At 27.9% G+C, this 19383-nt stretch overlaps 1 protein-coding gene across 6 annotated transcripts in view; it reads right to left on the reverse strand.

The window, feature by feature from the left end:
- LOC129911779 (collagen alpha-1(XVIII) chain) overlaps positions 1 to 19383 on the reverse strand; it is a 402503-nt gene that overhangs the window by 192298 nt on the left and 190822 nt on the right. For 4 of the 6 annotated variants that reach the window (XM_055989697.1, XM_055989695.1, XM_055989693.1 and 1 more), the window contains exons 4-6: positions 19265 to 19336; positions 6342 to 6401; positions 3872 to 3937 (exon numbers count right to left, since the gene is read on the reverse strand). The exons of 1 other annotated variant lie outside the window; for it this stretch is intronic. In XM_055989697.1, the coding sequence (XP_055845672.1) occupies positions 3872 to 3937; positions 6342 to 6401; positions 19265 to 19336 (198 nt within the window). The remainder of the gene's footprint in view (positions 1 to 3871; positions 3938 to 6341; positions 6402 to 19264; positions 19337 to 19383) is intronic. One more of the 6 variants, XM_055989696.1, reaches the window with a different exon arrangement.

A 19383-nucleotide genomic window follows, 5' to 3' on the forward strand; every position in this document is an offset into this window, starting at 1 on the left:
AAAGAAAATGTTATGAAATTATTATATGAGATTTGTTGAATTTATTAACTTTAAAATAGATCTTAAACAACTGAGTTAGCAATTTATTTTTTATGGTAACGCAATTGTATAATTATGTATATGGTAAATATCTATGAACTAAGTTGAAAAAAATAATGCAAAAATGTTGGCACTGTCAAAACTTTTTGCATACAAATTAAGAGTATAAGAATATCATTTTTACGAATTTCGTCACAAATACGGTAACACAGTGGTAACGCAATACAAATTTCAACCTTTATCATTGACATTGTCTAGCTTATTTCGCATGAAAATAGCCATAAAGTAACATTACATTAAACTACAGTAATCTTAAGTTTATTTTCAAATGGTAACGCAGAGTAACGCTAAGATGTTATTACTTGTTGAAGACATAAATTTTATGTGAATAAGTATTCACTGAGATTGGGTACCTATATAAGAAATTCTTTCTTATATCATGAGACTGATGCTTTAGAACAGCAATATTTTCTATAAAAAATAACTTCGTTACTAAGATAGACCACAATGTTATAAGATAACGTAAATAAAACTCACTATAGTTTTTCCACTAATTTGTACTGTTTCCTCATAAAAAGTGAAATTCAAATAAAGGGACAAATTTTTAGGCATCAAAAAGTATTTTGGCTCAAATTAGGTAATAATAGGTTTTTTTCTGTAGAGTAAATAGAGTGTGCATTAATATTTTGCATAAGATCTTAAAAAAAAAAAAAAAAAAACATTTAAAAAAATACAAAAAATACAAAAAACAAAAGTTAAAAAATTGATTTTCCAAAAAAAAAAACTATATCCAACATTGAGTTTTTTGGGTTGGGGTCAAAATTCTGCGTTCAAAATTCAGCTTTTCAAAATTCTGCTTTCAAAATTCTGCTTTTTAAAATTCTGTTTTTCAAAATTCTGCTTTTCAAAATTCTGCTTTTCATAATTCTGTTTTACAAAATTCTGCAAAAAATTAAAAGGGTTTGGAAAATGTTAAAAAGCGCGCGCAAAATTTGCTGCTTATTTGAGATTTCTTATAGTTACGAGCAGGCACTATGTCAAGTTTTGTTACATAAACTTTTTTTTTTTTGATAAATCAATAAATTTAAAAATATTGAGAAAAGGTCTTTAAAGATAAATATTTTCGAAAAATAATAGTTGAAAATTTTTGTGATTAATCAAATAAAAATTAATATTCAAAAAATTGAATAAGAAAACGAATATTCTCTATCACATAACATCGTGTCTAATTACTTTTCAACGATATAATAGATGTGAGCTATAAGAAAGTCAGTCTTCTAGGCAGTTAGGAAAGTACCAAACATTAATGAGGTATATTTTTGCTAAGTAAACGCATGTGCTATGAAAAAAAAGCAGAATTTTTTTTTCAAAAAAATGATGGCAGAATTTTGAAAAGCAGAATTTTAAAGACAGAATGTAAAAAAAGCAGAATTTTGAAAAACGGAATTTTCTTGAAAAAAACAGAATTTTGAAAACCATAATTTTGACCCGCTCCCAGTTTTTTTTTTTTTTTTTTTTAAATATTGTAATTTTTTCATATTTAGCTTAAACTCTTAAATTTTTATAAAAATAATTAGTAAGTAAATTTAGTGATCATTTTTTAAAAGAATATGTTTTCAAAAAAAAAAATTGAAGACATTTTAAAAAATCCAAAATTGGCTGTTTTGAAAATTTTTTCTTAATTTTTAATTTAAGGCTACTAAGGTCCATTTTCTTCACTCGGAGTTGAACAAAACTTGAGAATTTTTATATTAAAAATTCTCAAGTTATGTTCAACTCCAAGTGAAGAAAATGGACCTAAACGTATTTGTACAAAATTTGTCGTTAAAATTGGACAAGTCACCTACGAGAAAGTTAGAAATCGAGAAAGTTTGAAGAAAATCGCCTCGAGTTTGAATTTTTTTAAGGAAGTTACATAAATTTCAAAATGTACAAAACATTTAAAGTTTAGATTAATTTTCAGCTCTTAAACGTTAACCTATTTGAATAAATACTGTATCTGATCACTCACATGTTGCATATTTTTTTGCAGAAAGTTTATACGAATAAAAAATTGTTTTTTAGTTTTTCTGGTTGATTCGTAATAAACTTTGTGGTGAAACACAAAAGTTTCTTGTTTTTTCATTCCAACCTAAAATTGACAGAACAAAAGTTCTTTAATGTCAAACTTCTCGTAAATTGATTAAATACATTTGTTTATGCCAGAGCTTTAAGAAATCCCATCACAAAACTATATCAAACCATTAAATGTTTTGACCTTTTTTCTAAAGTGTTATTACTCATGTTAAAGAGGTGTGTTTCAAAAATTTCAAGAACTTTATAAACTTTCAAAAGGATATACAAAAGTTAGGTCAATTTTTATTTATTTCTCCTTTTTTTTTGTCTAAAAACCTATAATTGAATTAGAAAACTAAAGTAAAGTAGGTATTTATGTTCGATTGTATAAACTTATTTGGAAGAATACATCACCATCACCATCATCGTCATAGTTAAAAGAAACGATGAAATCTAATAAAATGAGAGAAATCTAATAAAATGAGACCAATGAGACCGAAAAATAGCAGCAAATGGCAGAAAGTTATATCGCTAAGCGCTTTCAAAAATGTCAAAAAGTTTTTGTGGTCTAGCATGACAGTTGTTGTGCTTTGGCGGCGGTATACGGTACTCGTATAAGGGAAAAAGAACTTCTAAACATCATGAGTCCTTATTCTTCCTTTTTCCTTCTTTGAAAACACTTGAATATGTTTTCATTTAAAACTTTTATTTTTATTTTTTTTTTTTTTTGTTGTTGGTTGTTGTTTGTATGTCTTTTCTATTCGATCTTTAATGCCAAAAAAGTTTTTCCGTGTATATATATTTTTGTTGTATTTTAAAAAGTTTCTATAACAAAATTTGTTATATAAACGATATGTGTGTGTGTAAATGTTTTTTTTTTTTTGGTTTTGAATTCTTTGCTCTTCTTCTTCGATTTTGTGTGTTTTCTATTTTCCTTTCCCTTGAGTCTTTATTTTATGGTACATAAATTTTATCTTCTTTTTATAGCATTTTTTAAGGAAAAAAATTTAAAAACAAAAATAGAAAAAAAAAACAAATACAGGAAATTTGTTTGAAGCTTTGTAATAATAAATTAAATTAATTCATTCAGTAGGAAGTTGGAATTTAGGTGTTAAGAAAAAATTCCTGGAATTTTGTTTGTTGAACATTTGATGATGGTTCAACAAAATTGTGGTTTTTCAATATAATTGACATTGAAATTAAATAAAAGATGATTGACAAAGGAAACAGATGTTTTTTAATTCCTGAAAGCATTAAGTTTATTGTCAAACTTAATTATTTTGTGGTATTTAATATTAAATTTTTTTTTAAATTGAATTCATTTCTATCAAAAATTTAAAAGTTCCTGTGATTGACAATGATATGAATTCTTATTCAACTACATGAAAATTGAGAAACCTTTAAAAAAAATTATAAGAATTTTAGTAAAAGCTTTAAAAATAACAAAAGATTTGTTATAAAAATTAGAAAACATCTAAGAAAAAAATTTTAGATGCATCATTTTGAAAAAAAATTGACTTTTTGAAAATTTTTTTTTGAATATTTTGATAAAACATATTTTGTTGTTCGTTGTTGATAAAAATGGCTTTTTTCATTTCGGTCATTTGTGTCAAGTATACCGTTAATTTTAGTTAAGAAAATTTAAAAATTTCCATTCTAGGAAATTAACCAGTAGGTACTTTTAACCAATCTAATACTTTTTATTTAAAAAAAAAAAATTATAAAAATAAAATATAATGTATGGCAAATTAAAAAATAAATTAAAAATAAAACATACCATTAAAAAATCTCCATCATCGCCAACAAACTCTTTGTCGTCATCTTCAAGCGATATTATTTCATCCTTTTTTATAAAAATAAAAAAATAAATAATAAATATAATAATAAAATTAAAAAAAAAAATTCTTTTAAAAGGCAGTCAAATTAGATTTTGACAAACAGGAATTTCTTTCCATTTTATTGTCCCTTGAGGTAAACCATCTTTCCTTCTGTATTAAAAACTGCTAAAGTCATCCCATTATTTAAAAAAGGTAATCAAAACTCAATTTCTCAATATAAACCCATTTCCATTCTTCCAAAATTTAGTAAAGTTTTTCAAAAAAAAAATTAAAATAATTGCTTTAGTATAATGAACAATAAGAAACGAAATGCACTGAAGATGGGCCATTCTTAAAGTTTTGTGGGGAAGTAAAAAAGGTTAAGGTTTAAATAAAAAACATACTTCTGTAGCTCTCTTCATAGGCTTTTGATATGGTCAATCACTGTGTACTTTTAGACAAAGGTGGATTGAGGAAGTTATACACAATAATGTAGATAGTTTATTTCGAATATTTCAGAAAGAAGTAATCAATTAAAAGTTGGTGTTATTGGTGTACCTCAAAGATCCGTTTTAGGACCTCTTTTATTTTTAATATACATACGTAAACTCACTATTTATGCAAAACTTCAAAAGTCAATTTAAATTTAAACTATATTCTGAAATTAATAAATTTATTTTCTTTTAGTTCTCATACACACCTATATTTTTTTCAATTTGAATTAATTTTTGCGATAAAAAACTGTTAAAATTCATAAATAATACTCTACAAACACAAAATTAAAGTGCTGTTTTAAATGGATGGATTGTTCGCTTTTAATAACGCAAGTGCGACAGAATGACATCTATTTCTACAAATATAAATTTTGTTGGAATTACTATGAAATATTAATTTTGTATGAAGGAATAATTATTTTAAGAAATTTAATAAAAAAAAAGTTTCAGATAAAAAAAATACAACTGCCATATTCCCTCTGCTGGGTTTCTTTCCTATTTCCCAATCTCATTTTTTTTAATCAATTTATTTCGTTCCATATCGATGGTAGTGAAAAAGTGTGAACTCAAAAAGTATTACCCTTAAAAATTTGCTTATTTTATGACAGTTAATTGACGCCCTTTAGTTAATAGATATATCTACTTCTAAAAAAAAGCACGACAAAGATCCCAAAATTTGTTTGTTTTTGAAGTGAAAACTTCTTAAGTATCGAAGTGATTTGAAACACCTTGAAACATAAAAGCGATAGGAAAAATCAATTGAGTATAACTTTTTTTTTTTAAGAAAAAAAAATTCTTATTTTTTTTGTTGGCATCGTAGAAATATGATTACAGCGTCATATAAAAGGTGAAATAATAAGCTTTCAGATGATATACAACTTATTATAGGTTGTCATTTCAAAAATTGGGTTTAATTGTGTTAAAAAAAAAAATTTGTTTTTTTTTTTTTGCTTTATTCAAGAAATATAATTTTTTTGAATACATTTATTTCCATACTTTTTGAGAATTGTAAAAATTTAAGTATGGCTTTTAGGAAAATTTTTGAGATTTTTAATGGTTTTTTTCACAAAAAATTATTTTTTGAGGTTTCACTTCTACCACGTGTGAATTGCACACATGATTTTTTTTTTTTTAATTTTAATATTTAAGATTTAAGAAAATCATCAAATTTTAAATGCAAATAACTAAGTAAAACCCATCTTTACTACTCATTTTATCCCTTTTTATTCATTTTGAATTGATTTTAATTTCTGACGGTCAGAAAGTGAAAGAGTCTACAATAATTCAGTTGAAGTTGAAGCATGAAAGAACTGAATTCTGAAACTTAGGTTCGCATAAATCTTTAAGAATTTGGACTTCTTAAAATCATAAAAAAACGAATGTTAGGAACTTTACGAACCTGCTATGTTCTATTTTCTAAAGCAGTAACTACAGAGCGTCAACAAATTGACAAAATATGTCAAAATTTTAATGGCGATTCAGTTTTTTTTGTTTGTTTTCACAATTTGGAAATTAAAAAAATCGATTTGAAAAAATTAAGGGGGGGGGGGGTAATGGGAGGCACGGGGAAAATGAAAACGCCAATTTGTGTGTTCAAGTGACAATAAAATGGAAAGATAGTACTGTTAATACTTTTTGTGATGTTTCCACTAATTTTCATCTAATTTGACTGTGCTTTTAGTAAAATTAAAGATTAAAAAAAAAAAAACAGAAGAAAAAATTAAAATAAATTTACAACATAAAATCTTGTAAACCTACCTTTGTTTATTTTTCAATTAAATTATTATTATTATTTTTGGTAGTTAATATTGATAAATTTTAATTTTTTAACAGTTAAAATATTCAATTTTTTATTTATTCAAAAGAAATTTTCTTTTATTTAATACATGCAACTACTTGATAAAATATTAAAAATTTATAGCAAAACAAACCATACCGTTGAGGATATAATATCCTCTCCACCACTGGCCTCGATGGAATCTTCTGGACGCTTTATCTACAAAACAAAAATATATAGCAGTATTGTGAAAACTAAGTTTACATAAAAAAAATGTGTTTAAACTATAATTTACTTGTATCAAATAAAAAAAATAATACAAAATACTAAAAAAAAAAATAAAATATAAAAGCATGATGCATAAAAATATTATTTAAAATACAGAACAAATATAAAAAAATAATAACGAATGTACTATATTTTCTAGCCTCGCTTGTGTGTATCAATAAAAATGAATTACTTTCTTGGAATAGCTTACAGAAGAAAAATAAATAAAAATATACCGACTTGATACCTCTAAGAATGTCCTCAAATATGCGTAGAGAATATTTTCATTTTTTTATTGATGACTGTAAAAAAAAAAAAAAAGAAATTCTGTTTTTTAGGACGAAGTTTATTTAATACATTCTCATACTTCCAAAGCCAAAATAAATGCTTTTACGTTTTTTTGAGAGTATGTATTATGGACGATTTACAGATAGGACGTGTTTTATATACATATTTTAAAACCTATAACTGTAAGGAACTTTGATTCACTGTTTAAGTTGTAAAAAAAAAGATAATGTATTGGTTAGATACATTGACAAGGACCTGTTAAGCTACTATACAGCATACAAATTATAAATTTTCACTAGTACTATTTTTGAACTTCATACCAATATTTTCAATTAAAAATCAAAACTGTAAATATATATCAATCTAAAAGCAAAAAACTCAACTATCAGGCAGAGATTTGGAATTTATATTTTTATTTTAAAGTATCTGTTTATTAAATTAAAAAAAAAATAATTAAAAAAAAAATTGTTAGCGAATTTTGGCTCTAGAGGGCACCATGATCAATTTTATACTTATTCACATGGCATGTAACCAGCGTACAATCAAGACACTTCCAACGATACCTCATTTGTCAAATTACAATATGAAGTTTTGAAGCTATCATGTCACAGATGAACATAATTCAGGTAAAAAGTGAACTGAAACTAGCTATTGAATATTTACTTGGTAAAAGAGCGATTTTTTGCACTGAGAGATCAGAAAATCTTTGAAATTTTATAACAGATTAACAGCTAATTTTAATCTAGAAGAATTGTATCCAATACTGCTAAGACTGCTAAAAACCAGCCAAATTGGTAATTGATAGTCAGCGGAAATCGGTAAATTTTAACCGAATCTGTGTAAATTGCAGCTGAAACTGGTTAGTTTCACTTAAAATCACCTGAAACTGTAACATTTCCAACCAATATTGGTAATCTCAGCTGAAACTGCTGAAAATCAGTAAAATTGGTATTTGGTGTTGTAAGCGGAAATCAGTAAATTTTAACCGAATCTTGTAATTTGTTAGTTTATTTAGGTCCAATTTATTCACACTCCATTAAATTTAAAGTCGCCATTAAAAAAGGGAAATTTTAAAATTTGTATGCGATTTGACAGTTTTATAATTTTTAATGGAGCCTTTAAAAATAATGGAGAGTGAATAAATTGGGCCTTAGTATAATTTGTACCCAAGACTGGTTGATTCCTTTTAAAATTTACTGAAACTACACTACTGGAAAAAATTAAGGGATCAAAAAAAAATTCCAAATTTTTGGGCAAATTTCAACAGGCCGTAACTTCGAAAGAAATGGTCGTACAAGAAATCGATAAAGAAGGAAATTGTAGCTCCAAGTGTCTAGTTTTTGGATTAGAACTTTAAACATTTTTAACCTCCGCGGTTTTTGAGTAATCGTAGAAAAACCAGCAACAAAAAAATTTTCAAAATTTTTTTAGTTTTTTTTTTTCTTCTACGGGCGTGGAAAAATTTTTTTTAGCTTAACCACTATAAGGATCGGATACTTTGTTCATTTAGCTTTAATTTGTTTTTTTGAACACCTCGATACGTCCACTTCTCGCCGAGATATCGGTCTTCAAATGGAAAAAAATCCTTTGTGTTTGATTATCGATATCTCAGCAACCAATGATCGCACAGAAAGTTAAAGGTGGGTTTCAAGAACTTGAATGAATTTTCCTTAACGGCTAGCCATTGCTTTTCCAAAAAAAAATGTTTTCTTATTTTCACATGAATTTGAAAATGCAACAAAAAAAGGGCTTTTGGTGGTTTTTTGGAAAATCGAGCGCTAGATCGAAAATATTGAGGAAACCGCTAATGTTAAGTGTGCATTTTACAGTTCAATATGTCCACAAAAACCCTACAAAAAATCAAATTAATCCAGCCAGCCGTTTTTTTGTTTCACTCGATCGAATTTTTGAAAAAATTAAAGGATCACGTTTTTTGCTCTGAAAAGCTCAATTTTCTTTTCTCATTTTGTAATGAGAAAAAAATTTGTTTTTCCTAGCTTTTTCCACATTTTTGCTTCAGAAAAAGCTTAAATTTAAAACAAAACAAAATTCCAAAAAAAAAAAAAAATTTAAAAAATAAAATTTTTTTTCTCTTAAACTTTTCAAGAGAAAAAAATTCAAAAAAATTTTATTTTTTTAAATTTTTTTTTTTTTTTTTGTATCAAACACTGCTGAAACGGCTGAAAATCAGTAAAATTTGTAGTCGGTAGTATTAGCGGAAATCGGTACACTTTAACCGAAACTCGCAAATCGCAGCTGAAACTGCTTGATTTCACTTTTTTGCAAAAATAAATGCAAGTTCTTTTAAGGAGGAGAACAGGCAAAAAAATGTTTTTTTTTTAGAGAAATTTTAAATACAAAAAAAAAAAACACAAAGCATTGTTCATTGTTTAGCTTGTTAGTAGTCATAGCAATTTCGTATTCAACAATGTACCTACCTACTCAAAACAAAGCAATAGAAAAATGATCTAGTTTTAACTTTTTTTGATAAAACAAAACATATCCTTTGCGAAAAGAGTACACTTGACTGAAGTTAAAAACACAAAAGAAGTAGAAAAAAATGTACCTAATCTCTCTGTGTCCTTTGTTTTTCAATAATATAACTTGTCAATGAAGTATAGTTGGGTCTTTTAAAAAAAACATTAAGTAGAGAAAATTTGCATTTTCACCACAACTCTTTTTCTCAGAATTCCTCTCAATTTTCCTCTTTTTCATATAAATTTTCTTTCTTTTTTTTTCTACGAAAATGCTAATAATAATTATGCAAACAATAATATTTTTGTTGTCATTAACCTTTTGAATGTAAAGTAGAAGAAAAAAAGTCATTAAAAAACACACACAAAAACAAACATGTTCCTTAAGTCCTTGTTTCTTCTTACTAGGACAGGAGTCCTTTGACAAAATATGTGATGGCAACGTTTGGTTGATATGTTGTCAGGATATTTATGTTGGGAAGAAAAAATAAAAACCAAAATTATTATGTTCATCGTGGAATTCGCTCCAAGTGGAGTTACTCATTTCACAGTAAAAAGAACGTCTGAGGTCCTCTGTGAGCTGGCAGAGGTACCTACTTTCAAAGTAAGTAAAAAACAGAGAATGTGCGTTGAATTAATAAAAAAAGACTTTCATGAGTTTCATTTAAGGTAAGTTTTCAACAACGTTTTGTCGTCAACGTTGTCGATGCGCTTTTGTGTTTGGCAGTAAAAAATATTTGAGTCACTTAAAAAGGAATTTTTTGTTGTTGTTTAAGAGTCATTAGATGAGATAACTTTGCTCGGAATGTTTAAAATGGTCAAATAAAAGGAGAAAACACTGAATGAAATATTTTTTTTTCTTGTTTTTTTTTGAAGTTATACTTCTTATGGGAGGGTGGGTATGAAAATTTACTTTTTGACAAGAATGTCAAAGGGATTATGACGCGATCACCCTGGGTAGCAGGGCTGTCGTTTCACCTTTAGAGTAGGCAGTACTTTAGTATTTAAAAATGCAGTACGCCGCAGTACGGCAAACATAAAACACACAACACGTTGCAAGTTACATGTTTCATGTGGCAAGTTGCATGTGGCAAGTCGTATGTGGCAAGTTGCATGTGGCAAGTTGTATGTGGCAAGTTGCGTGTGGCAAGTTGCATGTGGCAAGTTGCGTGTGGCAAGTTGCATGTGGCAAGTTGCGTGTGGCAAGTTGCATGTGGTAATTTCCATGTGGCAAGTTGCCAGGGTTGCAAAAAGCTCACATTTCAGCTCAGCTCACAGCTCAGCTCAAATTTGAGCTAGGTACCATAGCTTAGCTCATTTGAGCTGAGCTGAAAGTGAGCTGAGCTGAAAGTGAGCGCCCCAACTTCCAACGCCTATATCTCGGAATTTTGAAAAAAATGAAAAAAAAATTTTTGATGCCAAAAGGTAGCGAGGACTCTAACCTACATTTGGGTACAACTCCCATCCCTGTAGGTGCACGCGTTCTCAAACCGGGTGAACTAAAAGGTAAAAAAAAGTTAAGCCCGATTCTGAAAAAATAGGTATGATGTGGCGGTTTAACATGGAAGATGATTTTTTAAAAATCTGAGAATGTGCAAAGCGTAGGCCCATGACACAAGCTATCATTGGGTATCACTCCCAAAAATTGCTCTCAAGCAGTTTAGCTTCCAGGAGCATTCAAAGATTCGGGGATTTTTCGAAAAAAAATATTACCCCAACTTTCAAACGCGATTTTCTCGGAATTTTGAAAAAAATCGAAAAACCGGATTATACCACTATCGACTAGCTGAGAATATAAGCTTTCATATGGCACCACTCCCCTGTCTCTAGATCAAAGCGTTCCAACGCCTATATCGCGGAATTTTGAAGAAAATGAAAATAAAATTTTTGATGCCAAAAGATAGCGGGGACTCTAACCTACATTTGGGTACAACTCCCATTCCTGTAGGTCCACGCGTTTTCAAACCGGGAGAACTTAAAAGTAAAAAAAAAAATAGGCGCGATTCTGAAAAAAAAGGCATGATGTGGTGGTTTAAAATGGAAGGCGATTTTTTAAAAATCTGATAATGTGCAAAGCGTAGGCCCATGACACAAGCTATCATTTGGCATCACTCCCAAAAATTGCTCTAAAGTGGTTTAGCTTCCAGGAGCGTTTAAAGATTCGGGGATTTTTCGAAAAAAAATTTACCCCAACTTTCAAACGCGATTTTCTCGGAATTTTGAAAAAAGTCGAAAAACCATATTGTACCGGAATTTTTTTTTATGATAAAAAAAGAAATATTTTACTAAAAAAAAATAGAAATATATTTACTATCAAAAACACCAAGAGAAAAGATCACGAAAAATTATCTGTTTTATTTATAAAAATATCCATGTGTTAAAATAATTCCATTAATAACAAGAACCAAACATCTTGAGCTATGGTGTTTTATAAAAGTTTAAAATATCTTCATATTTCATTATACTTTCCAAATAAAAATCAATGTATCCTCTCACCCATCACAGCTCAGCTCAGCTCACTTTACTTTAGCTCACACAACATCTCAGCTCAACCATCAGCTCAGCTCACTTTCAGCTCAGCTCAAATGAGCTGAGCTATGGTACATAGCTCAAAAGTCAGCTAAGTCAAAATTTGAGCTGAGCTGTGAGCTGAGCTCAGCTCACTTTTGAGCTTTGTAGCAAATCTACAAGTTCCATATTGCTACTACTAGTGCTGAAGCACACACAATTCTCATAAAATTACCATATCGCACATTTTATGCGCAATTCGTTTACTTTCGTTAAGCATATACCGTACGTTCTGAACCGCACAACATGAGTAATGTCGTTTTCTATTGACGAATCTCAGAATGAGATTTGTGAATTTGACAGCTGAAAGGGGGGGGTGAAGAGGGGAAATAGTGGACAAATCTCAGATTTCATGATCTATTTGCGTCCTGAGATTCAAAAAAATGACAAAAAAATGAATCTGAGATTCAAGAATCTGATTCTGGATTTTTATCAAGATTCACGCATACAAACACACGCACTTTCACATACACTCCTCTGTTTGACATTTGTCTGAACATTTGTTGTTGTTTTATTTTTTTTATACGCACAGATTTCGCACACAATTACAAAACTAGATTTCATATTCTATTTGCAGTGGAAAATCTGAGAATTTTACACAAAAATCTCAAAAGTCAATAGAAAACGACATAAATTTCACAGAATAAATTGAAAACTACATGGACGCAAGGAGGATGAAAGAATTAATTTATTGTTCACTTGATAAAAATGTAAAAAACGAAGTGTGGATTAATTAATTTAATAATAGAAATTAAAAATATCAAATGAAATTCATTTACATATACTGAATGAGAAGTATAACTTCAGTCGCGTGTACATGTGTACACACACTCTTTTTTTTTTTTTTTTGTTAGGATTTTAAAATCTAAGTTGATGGATTTTTTTTAAATGATAGTGAATTCATGAAAATAGTTTTGGAAATGTACTGTTCGCCATTGTAAAGATTTAAGGCTTTATTGTATTTTTAGTAAATTGCCTAAGTAATTATGTTCTTTAAATATAATACAGTTATTTCTAATTTTTTTTTGATTAGAATGTACTTTGTCTGTTATAAAAAAATTCAATTTTATTTTGATAAAATTGTTTATTAAAATTTGTTTTTAGATGCTGTCAAAAACACTTTTTTTTTATTTAACTGATCAAAGCAATTCCCAATTCTCAAAAAATTTGTGGATTATTAATTTAATCCTCTAAAAAGAAACGCCTTAAGCATTTTCATTTAATGCAGTGCGTATATCTTTTCACAAAAAAAAAAAAAACAGAGTGGGATATTAAGAGATAATAGAATATTGTTTATTCTAACAGAAAAAAGAATTCGCATTTTCATTTGTATTCTAGAATTTATTTTGTAGAATTCTTGGAAACTTCAAAGTACATAATTGAGCTTTAATAAAAAATAAAGAGCACATCTCTTTTCAATTCAGAAGCCAATTAAAAAATGTTATTTACACACTCCTTCCAGTTGTATAAAGAAAAAAAAAAAAGGAGTCAAGTACCTACAAGAGAGGATATCAAAGAACCAAAAAAAAAAAAAAATTACTTACATATCATCATACCTACTAATGTCTGTGTACTTTCCAGCCTTTATGTATTTAGGTTAGAGTTTGTTTGTAATTTTTTTTTTATTTCTTTCTTCATTTTGGTTCGAAATTGAATTTCTTTCATAACTTTGAAGGTACCGTAGTAGGTACTTATTTGAACATTTTGTATTCATTTTGAGTTTATTTGAAGAATCCTTCAGATAAAAAAAAAAAAATAAAAAACTCAATGAAGCCTAAGGAAAAGATAGCCCACATACCTTTCATTGAAGAAGATTGTTTAAAAAAATGAGTAGTATAATTGCAATTTGGACCAGTTCCAGAATTATACTAAATCAAATAAAAAATTATATCTCCTGTTCAAATGTGCATTGAATTTCATATAATTTCAAGCCTAAGACCGTCTCTGTAGAGTCAATAATTTTCTAGATATTGCTGTTTAAACATTGTCAATATTTATCAGCAAGGCCTAATTTATTTACTTTTTTTTTTCCAATAAAAGAACAATTGAACAAATTACTCGCAATCTTGTCTTTAATTTGTCCTTATTTCAAACAATATTAATCCCTAATTGAACCTAATTCAATACTCATTAAAGGGTCTTCAAGAGCGAGACAATGAACAACATACTGCTTAACTTTGATTAGTCTGACAATCCTCTCTTTTTTTTCCAAGAATCCAACAATTTAATATCATATAAAGTCTGTCCAACAAATTGCCATCATCTCAAGGACACAATATAATATCGTATAATTTTAGTAGAAGCGTATATACATTCATGATGATGATAACAATAGAGCCGCCTACAAAACCAAACAAATCCATATCCAAAAAAGGAAACAAGGACATACAATATCCTTTAATTCTCTAATTTCTAATGGGGTACCTCCTCTTTTACCCACCATCACCCTTTATAATGATTGCCTTTACAATAAAAAGACTTTTGTGTATTGAATTCGATATTAATTTGAATTAGAAAAGGACTTTTCACAAAAAAGGATTAGAAGAACATAAGGCGCCATAATAATATTTAAAGGATATATGAAATTTCTACATACGCACTCTTTAGAAATGTCTTAAATTCAACTAAAAAAAAAACTTTCGACTTTAATATAGAAAAGCCAAAAAGTACCTTCCAGCTGAACCGCCTCGTCACTCTCTATAGAAGCTAATATCCTTTCAACACACATCAGCACCCTCACACGAACTATAAACATGACCGCAACACCACTTAACTTCCACACGATGAGAGAGCTCCTTTTTTGGCTTTCCAACTATTAGAATAGGATATATATAAGCTACTAGAAAAGCTAGAAATATATAGGTACAGCGGCTTGCATGTGAGAGTGCTAACAATACATAAATTTTCCTAAAAAGCTTAAGTGCAAAAATCCAAGTTAATTCAAATCTCTGTTTAATTGCCAAAAGGATAATGGGTAAAATGAAGAAATCCTCTACCACAAAGCTTCTTTCACTCCTCATCTCCTTATTTTCTTATGCGAGAGGGAGGTTGAATGCGGGTGAGAATTCATGCAGAAATGAGAATAACATTTTAATCAGATCTTGATGGGATTGTTTAAGAAGTAGGATGTATGTGAAGGATATGGCCTATTGCATTGTAGCCATCACAGAGAGAGAGATAACAAAGAAACAGCGGAGATCCCTAAATTGCCAAGCTGCTCTACCTCATAATTATTCACACATTAACGCTTCAATCACATACACTCGTATGAGCATGGAATGCAAAAACAAAAGGATCTTTTAGTAGAATAATAAAATATAATCATCTCTACGCAAAATACACACACACACACATAAAAATAAATATGTATGAAAACCCAAGACGACCACGGTATTGTGGAAATAATGATGCTTTCATTTCTCATCGTATGCCTACTTTCACTCTTTCCCGGGCGCCATTTTTATAAGAGTATGAGAAGATTATGCACAGAATGTTGTGTATTGGATAACGTTATTCTATAGGAAAAGAATGAAGGTGTTATTTGTGGTGGAACCACAGTGTGTGTGCGGTGCGACGAGCGACACGTTGGTGGTGGTCGGTATTTTTTATTAAAAAGAAAAATACCGTGTGAAAAGATTCATAAGACCTTAAGTTGATTGTTGAATAATGGTGTGTTCTTTGTGTGGTGAACGCGCGGTGTGGTGCGTTGTATGTATACGCCGCATTATTAAATTCTCTTTGAACTTAATTATTGTCATCATTTTTATGATTATGGTCCTTTGACCATAAGTATTTTCTTTTCTTGAAAAGCTATAATATGGTTTCAAGGATGTACATATATGTATTTTAATCAAGAAGTGGTTTTGTAATTTAATTAAAAGCCATTGCACAATGCCATTGAAAGGATAATTTGAAGCAAAAAATCAATGTGATATGGTTATGGAGGTGGAAGTTGGTGGATGTATAGAGGTCAGGTAATAGGAATTTAAAAAGGTTATTGGTTAAGGATAGTGACTCTATGGCATAATGTGGCATTTTCTTAAAAAAAAAAAAAAAAAAAAAAAAAAAAAAAAAAAACGGAGAAATAAGTTTTTTAAGTGTTTCTTAACATTTGTGTAGGGTTGCCGAGTTAATATTTAATAGATTGTAAGCGACATTTTTCAGATAGAAGAGAGTGCCCCAGCAAAAGTTTGGTCTTTTGCTTTGATTTTTGGTGTTTAAAAAAAAAATACTCTTTTTTCAAAAATGATTTCTTGAATCGTTTTTTGTAAGGCATTGTAATAGGTTTTCTTATTTGATCAAAATACAAAATAGGTTAAACTGAAAAACGAAATTACTGATATGTGCCAAAGCTAACAAATAAATTTTGAATTAGGATCTCAAATTTTTTACAAACTGAATTGTTTTCGAGTATTTATATTTTTGATTTTTTTTTTGCATAGTTACACAGTTAACAGTAGATTGCAAGGATTGGTTGCAATTAAATTGCTTCCATTATTTGAAAAATCAAAAAAATTCTCAAAATTCATCATCATCATCATCACATCAAAAGAAAAATTTTGCGTACGAAACTTTGATATCGAAATACATGTTTGCATGAAATTTAACTTTCTGAAGTTTATTTGGTTTTCAAACGACTAGTTTTTGAGGAAGATAATGCATATCAAAAATAGTTAAAACACTGGTCTGTTCAAGTTAAGTATATTTTTCAAATAGACATGATGTTTTCTAAGCGAATTGAAATAATTCTCGATTGAAAAGGTAAAGTATCTTAAGTCGACTTAAGAAGTTTCGCGTTTTTTTGTTGAACCTCAGTGCCATTTTAAAGGCCTACAGTTCTATCTTATCGGCATATTTCTATCTTACCCCTTTGCTTTTTTATGCACAAAAACAATTTCATCTTATGTTCAAAACACACATATTTAAAACCTTAAGTAGACTTAAGATTATATTGGGTTAATACTTTTATTTATTATTGTGAAATCTTAAATTATCTTATGTTGACTTAAGATATTTTCGAGCGTGCAAGCAGAAACAAAAAGTCATCCTTAAGTTGACATAAGATAAAATATTTTAAAAAATTCCGAAAGAGTGTGAAAAGGCAAATCATCTTATGTCAACTTAAGATGTTGAAAATTAATATAAAATGCAATTTATAGAAAAGCCAAACTATCTTAAGTCATATTTAACGTATTTAAGTCCTTATAACGGGAAAAATATTAAAAATATCTTTTTGAAATAAATTTAATAAATAAGATCATAAAATTTGACATCTAAATGTTTTATACAATTAAATCCACACTTGAAAGAATTTTTGGGAGGCAGCTTTGAAGTTTGTTTTTGCTCTCCTGAAAAATCATCGAAATTGACAGAAGATACTTTACCTTTTCAGTCGAGAATTTATTTCATTACAGAATTTTTGCGAATTTATTTCAAATCTTTTGACTTATTACAAAAACACTCTTCTCTGTTATAAAAAAAAGAGTTAATATAAAATGATTGTCTGTATGCACTGAGGAAAAAAAAAAAAACAAATTGTAAAATAAAATGCTTTCATCGTTGACTCAATGATGTAAAACATTAAAATCCATTTTCTTTAAATCAACTTCAGAGTGTTTTTATTTGATTCTAAAATGTTTTATTTAGCTAAGTGGTGTAAAAAAAATGAGTAATAAATGTTACGGGTGAATTATTTTTGGTTCATGGGGGTGGGACACGTGTTAGCCAAAATATTGTATCATTTCATCATTTCATTGCCTATTTCATCAACTAAAAAATGGTAATTATAAGTTTTTTAAAGTAAAATTGTAAATAAATCGATAAACTGTGTTTCAACAATTTGTTTTGTTTTTACAAAAATGATCCTTGCAATTTAAAATTCTAAAAAAAAATTGATTTTCTGTTTCACTGAAACTTTTATTTTAGATGTTAAAATTTTTTTCCTGTATTTTTCTAGTTTCAGCAAAGAATATAATTCACAAGTTTCATTTTATCTGTAAAAATTTTCTACACAAGTCAAGACTTATGTAATTTTTTGATACAAATTTGTTCTCTACAAAAAAGAAAAAAAAATGGTGGTGATCGTTCTAAAAACTGTTTGATCTAAAAAAACTATTAAATAAATATCTGTTAAAATTAACTAGGTCCTTAGGATTTAATCTTTGTTTACATTGATCACAAAATTTTAATTTTATAGGGAAAGCTGGAAGTAGCTGCTATCGTTTCTTATTTAACGTTTTAAATATTATTTTAAGAAACATGAATCTCAAAAAATATCTACAAAAAAATTTAATCTGAACAAAAGTGCTGACAAAATAATATTTTTTGGGCACAACGAGGTTATGCTATTACTGTTTGAATTACGTGATACAAAGGTAATAGTTACTGTGATATTTTTTAATGTAAGGCTAAATGCTTTTAATTTCGGTTGCATTCAAATAAATCTGAATCCATAACCCTTTTTTTGTCAATCTCTCAAAAAACGCAAATCATAAAGTTTAACCCACATTAAAAGTGTTACTATTGAAACATTTACACTTTTATGCATAATAATAATTACTACTCTAAAACATTCCATCTCTCTAATACTTATCTCTGATTCTAACATTTTATACTTAACCATCAAAGGTATTGAATTTTAATATTTTATTTATACTACATTAAATAAAAATCATTTTATATTTTTCGTTAATATATTTTGTAACAAATTTAGTGTTTCTGATAGTGATAGAGGATATTTATATTTTCAGAGATAATTTATATCTTTTTTTTTTGTATTTTACTTTTAAATTATTTGCATGAAAAGCTTCAATTTATTTCTGCATCCCTTTGTCACTTTTTATCCACATCACTTCATAAAGTTAGGTATATACAGAGATATACAATAAAATAAAAAATATCTACTCTTATTCTATGACCTAGATTTATTTATATTTTAAATTTAAAATTTTTAATTCATTGACTTTTTGGTATTTTGTGGTTGGGTTTTGATTTTTTTTTACTGTGTTTCAAACCCTAGAGCATTCATAGTTCTTTTTTTTTTAAGTTTTATTTTTGATCAGGAAACCATGTATCGATTTGAATATTATCAAATAATTTATTAAAAAAAAAAAAAAAATAGACAATTAACTTTATCATATGAATACAAATAAGAACGATGAGGAAAGAGAAAGAGAAAATAATTGGATTTTGATTTTTGTTTTTAGAAAATCCATATTTCGGTTTAATTCAGGCGGGCTTTATCGATTGTTAAATTTTAAAATAAATAAATACAAAAAAAAAAATTGAATATTGACACAAAAATAAAATAAAGTTATTTATCATAACTAATTAAAATTGACATAAATATTTGAATAAATAAAATTTCATTTTTTTTTTTTGTTGTTCTATTTAAATAAGAAATAAAATATAAATAATTGAAAATAATTAAGTTTGTATAAATAAATAAAAACAAAATAAAAACATATTGTAGTTTTGTGTACTTACCAATAATGTTGTATTGCACATCAATGGAATAACTTCAGGATTTCCGTAAATATTTAAACTTTGTAAAATGAACTGTTCATATGGAGTAAAATTAAAAATTAAAAAAAAAAAATGTTAGA

Source organism: Episyrphus balteatus, chromosome 2 (assembly GCF_945859705.1).
Source record: "Episyrphus balteatus chromosome 2, idEpiBalt1.1, whole genome shotgun sequence".
NCBI classification, from domain to species: Eukaryota; Metazoa; Arthropoda; class Insecta; order Diptera; family Syrphidae; genus Episyrphus; species Episyrphus balteatus.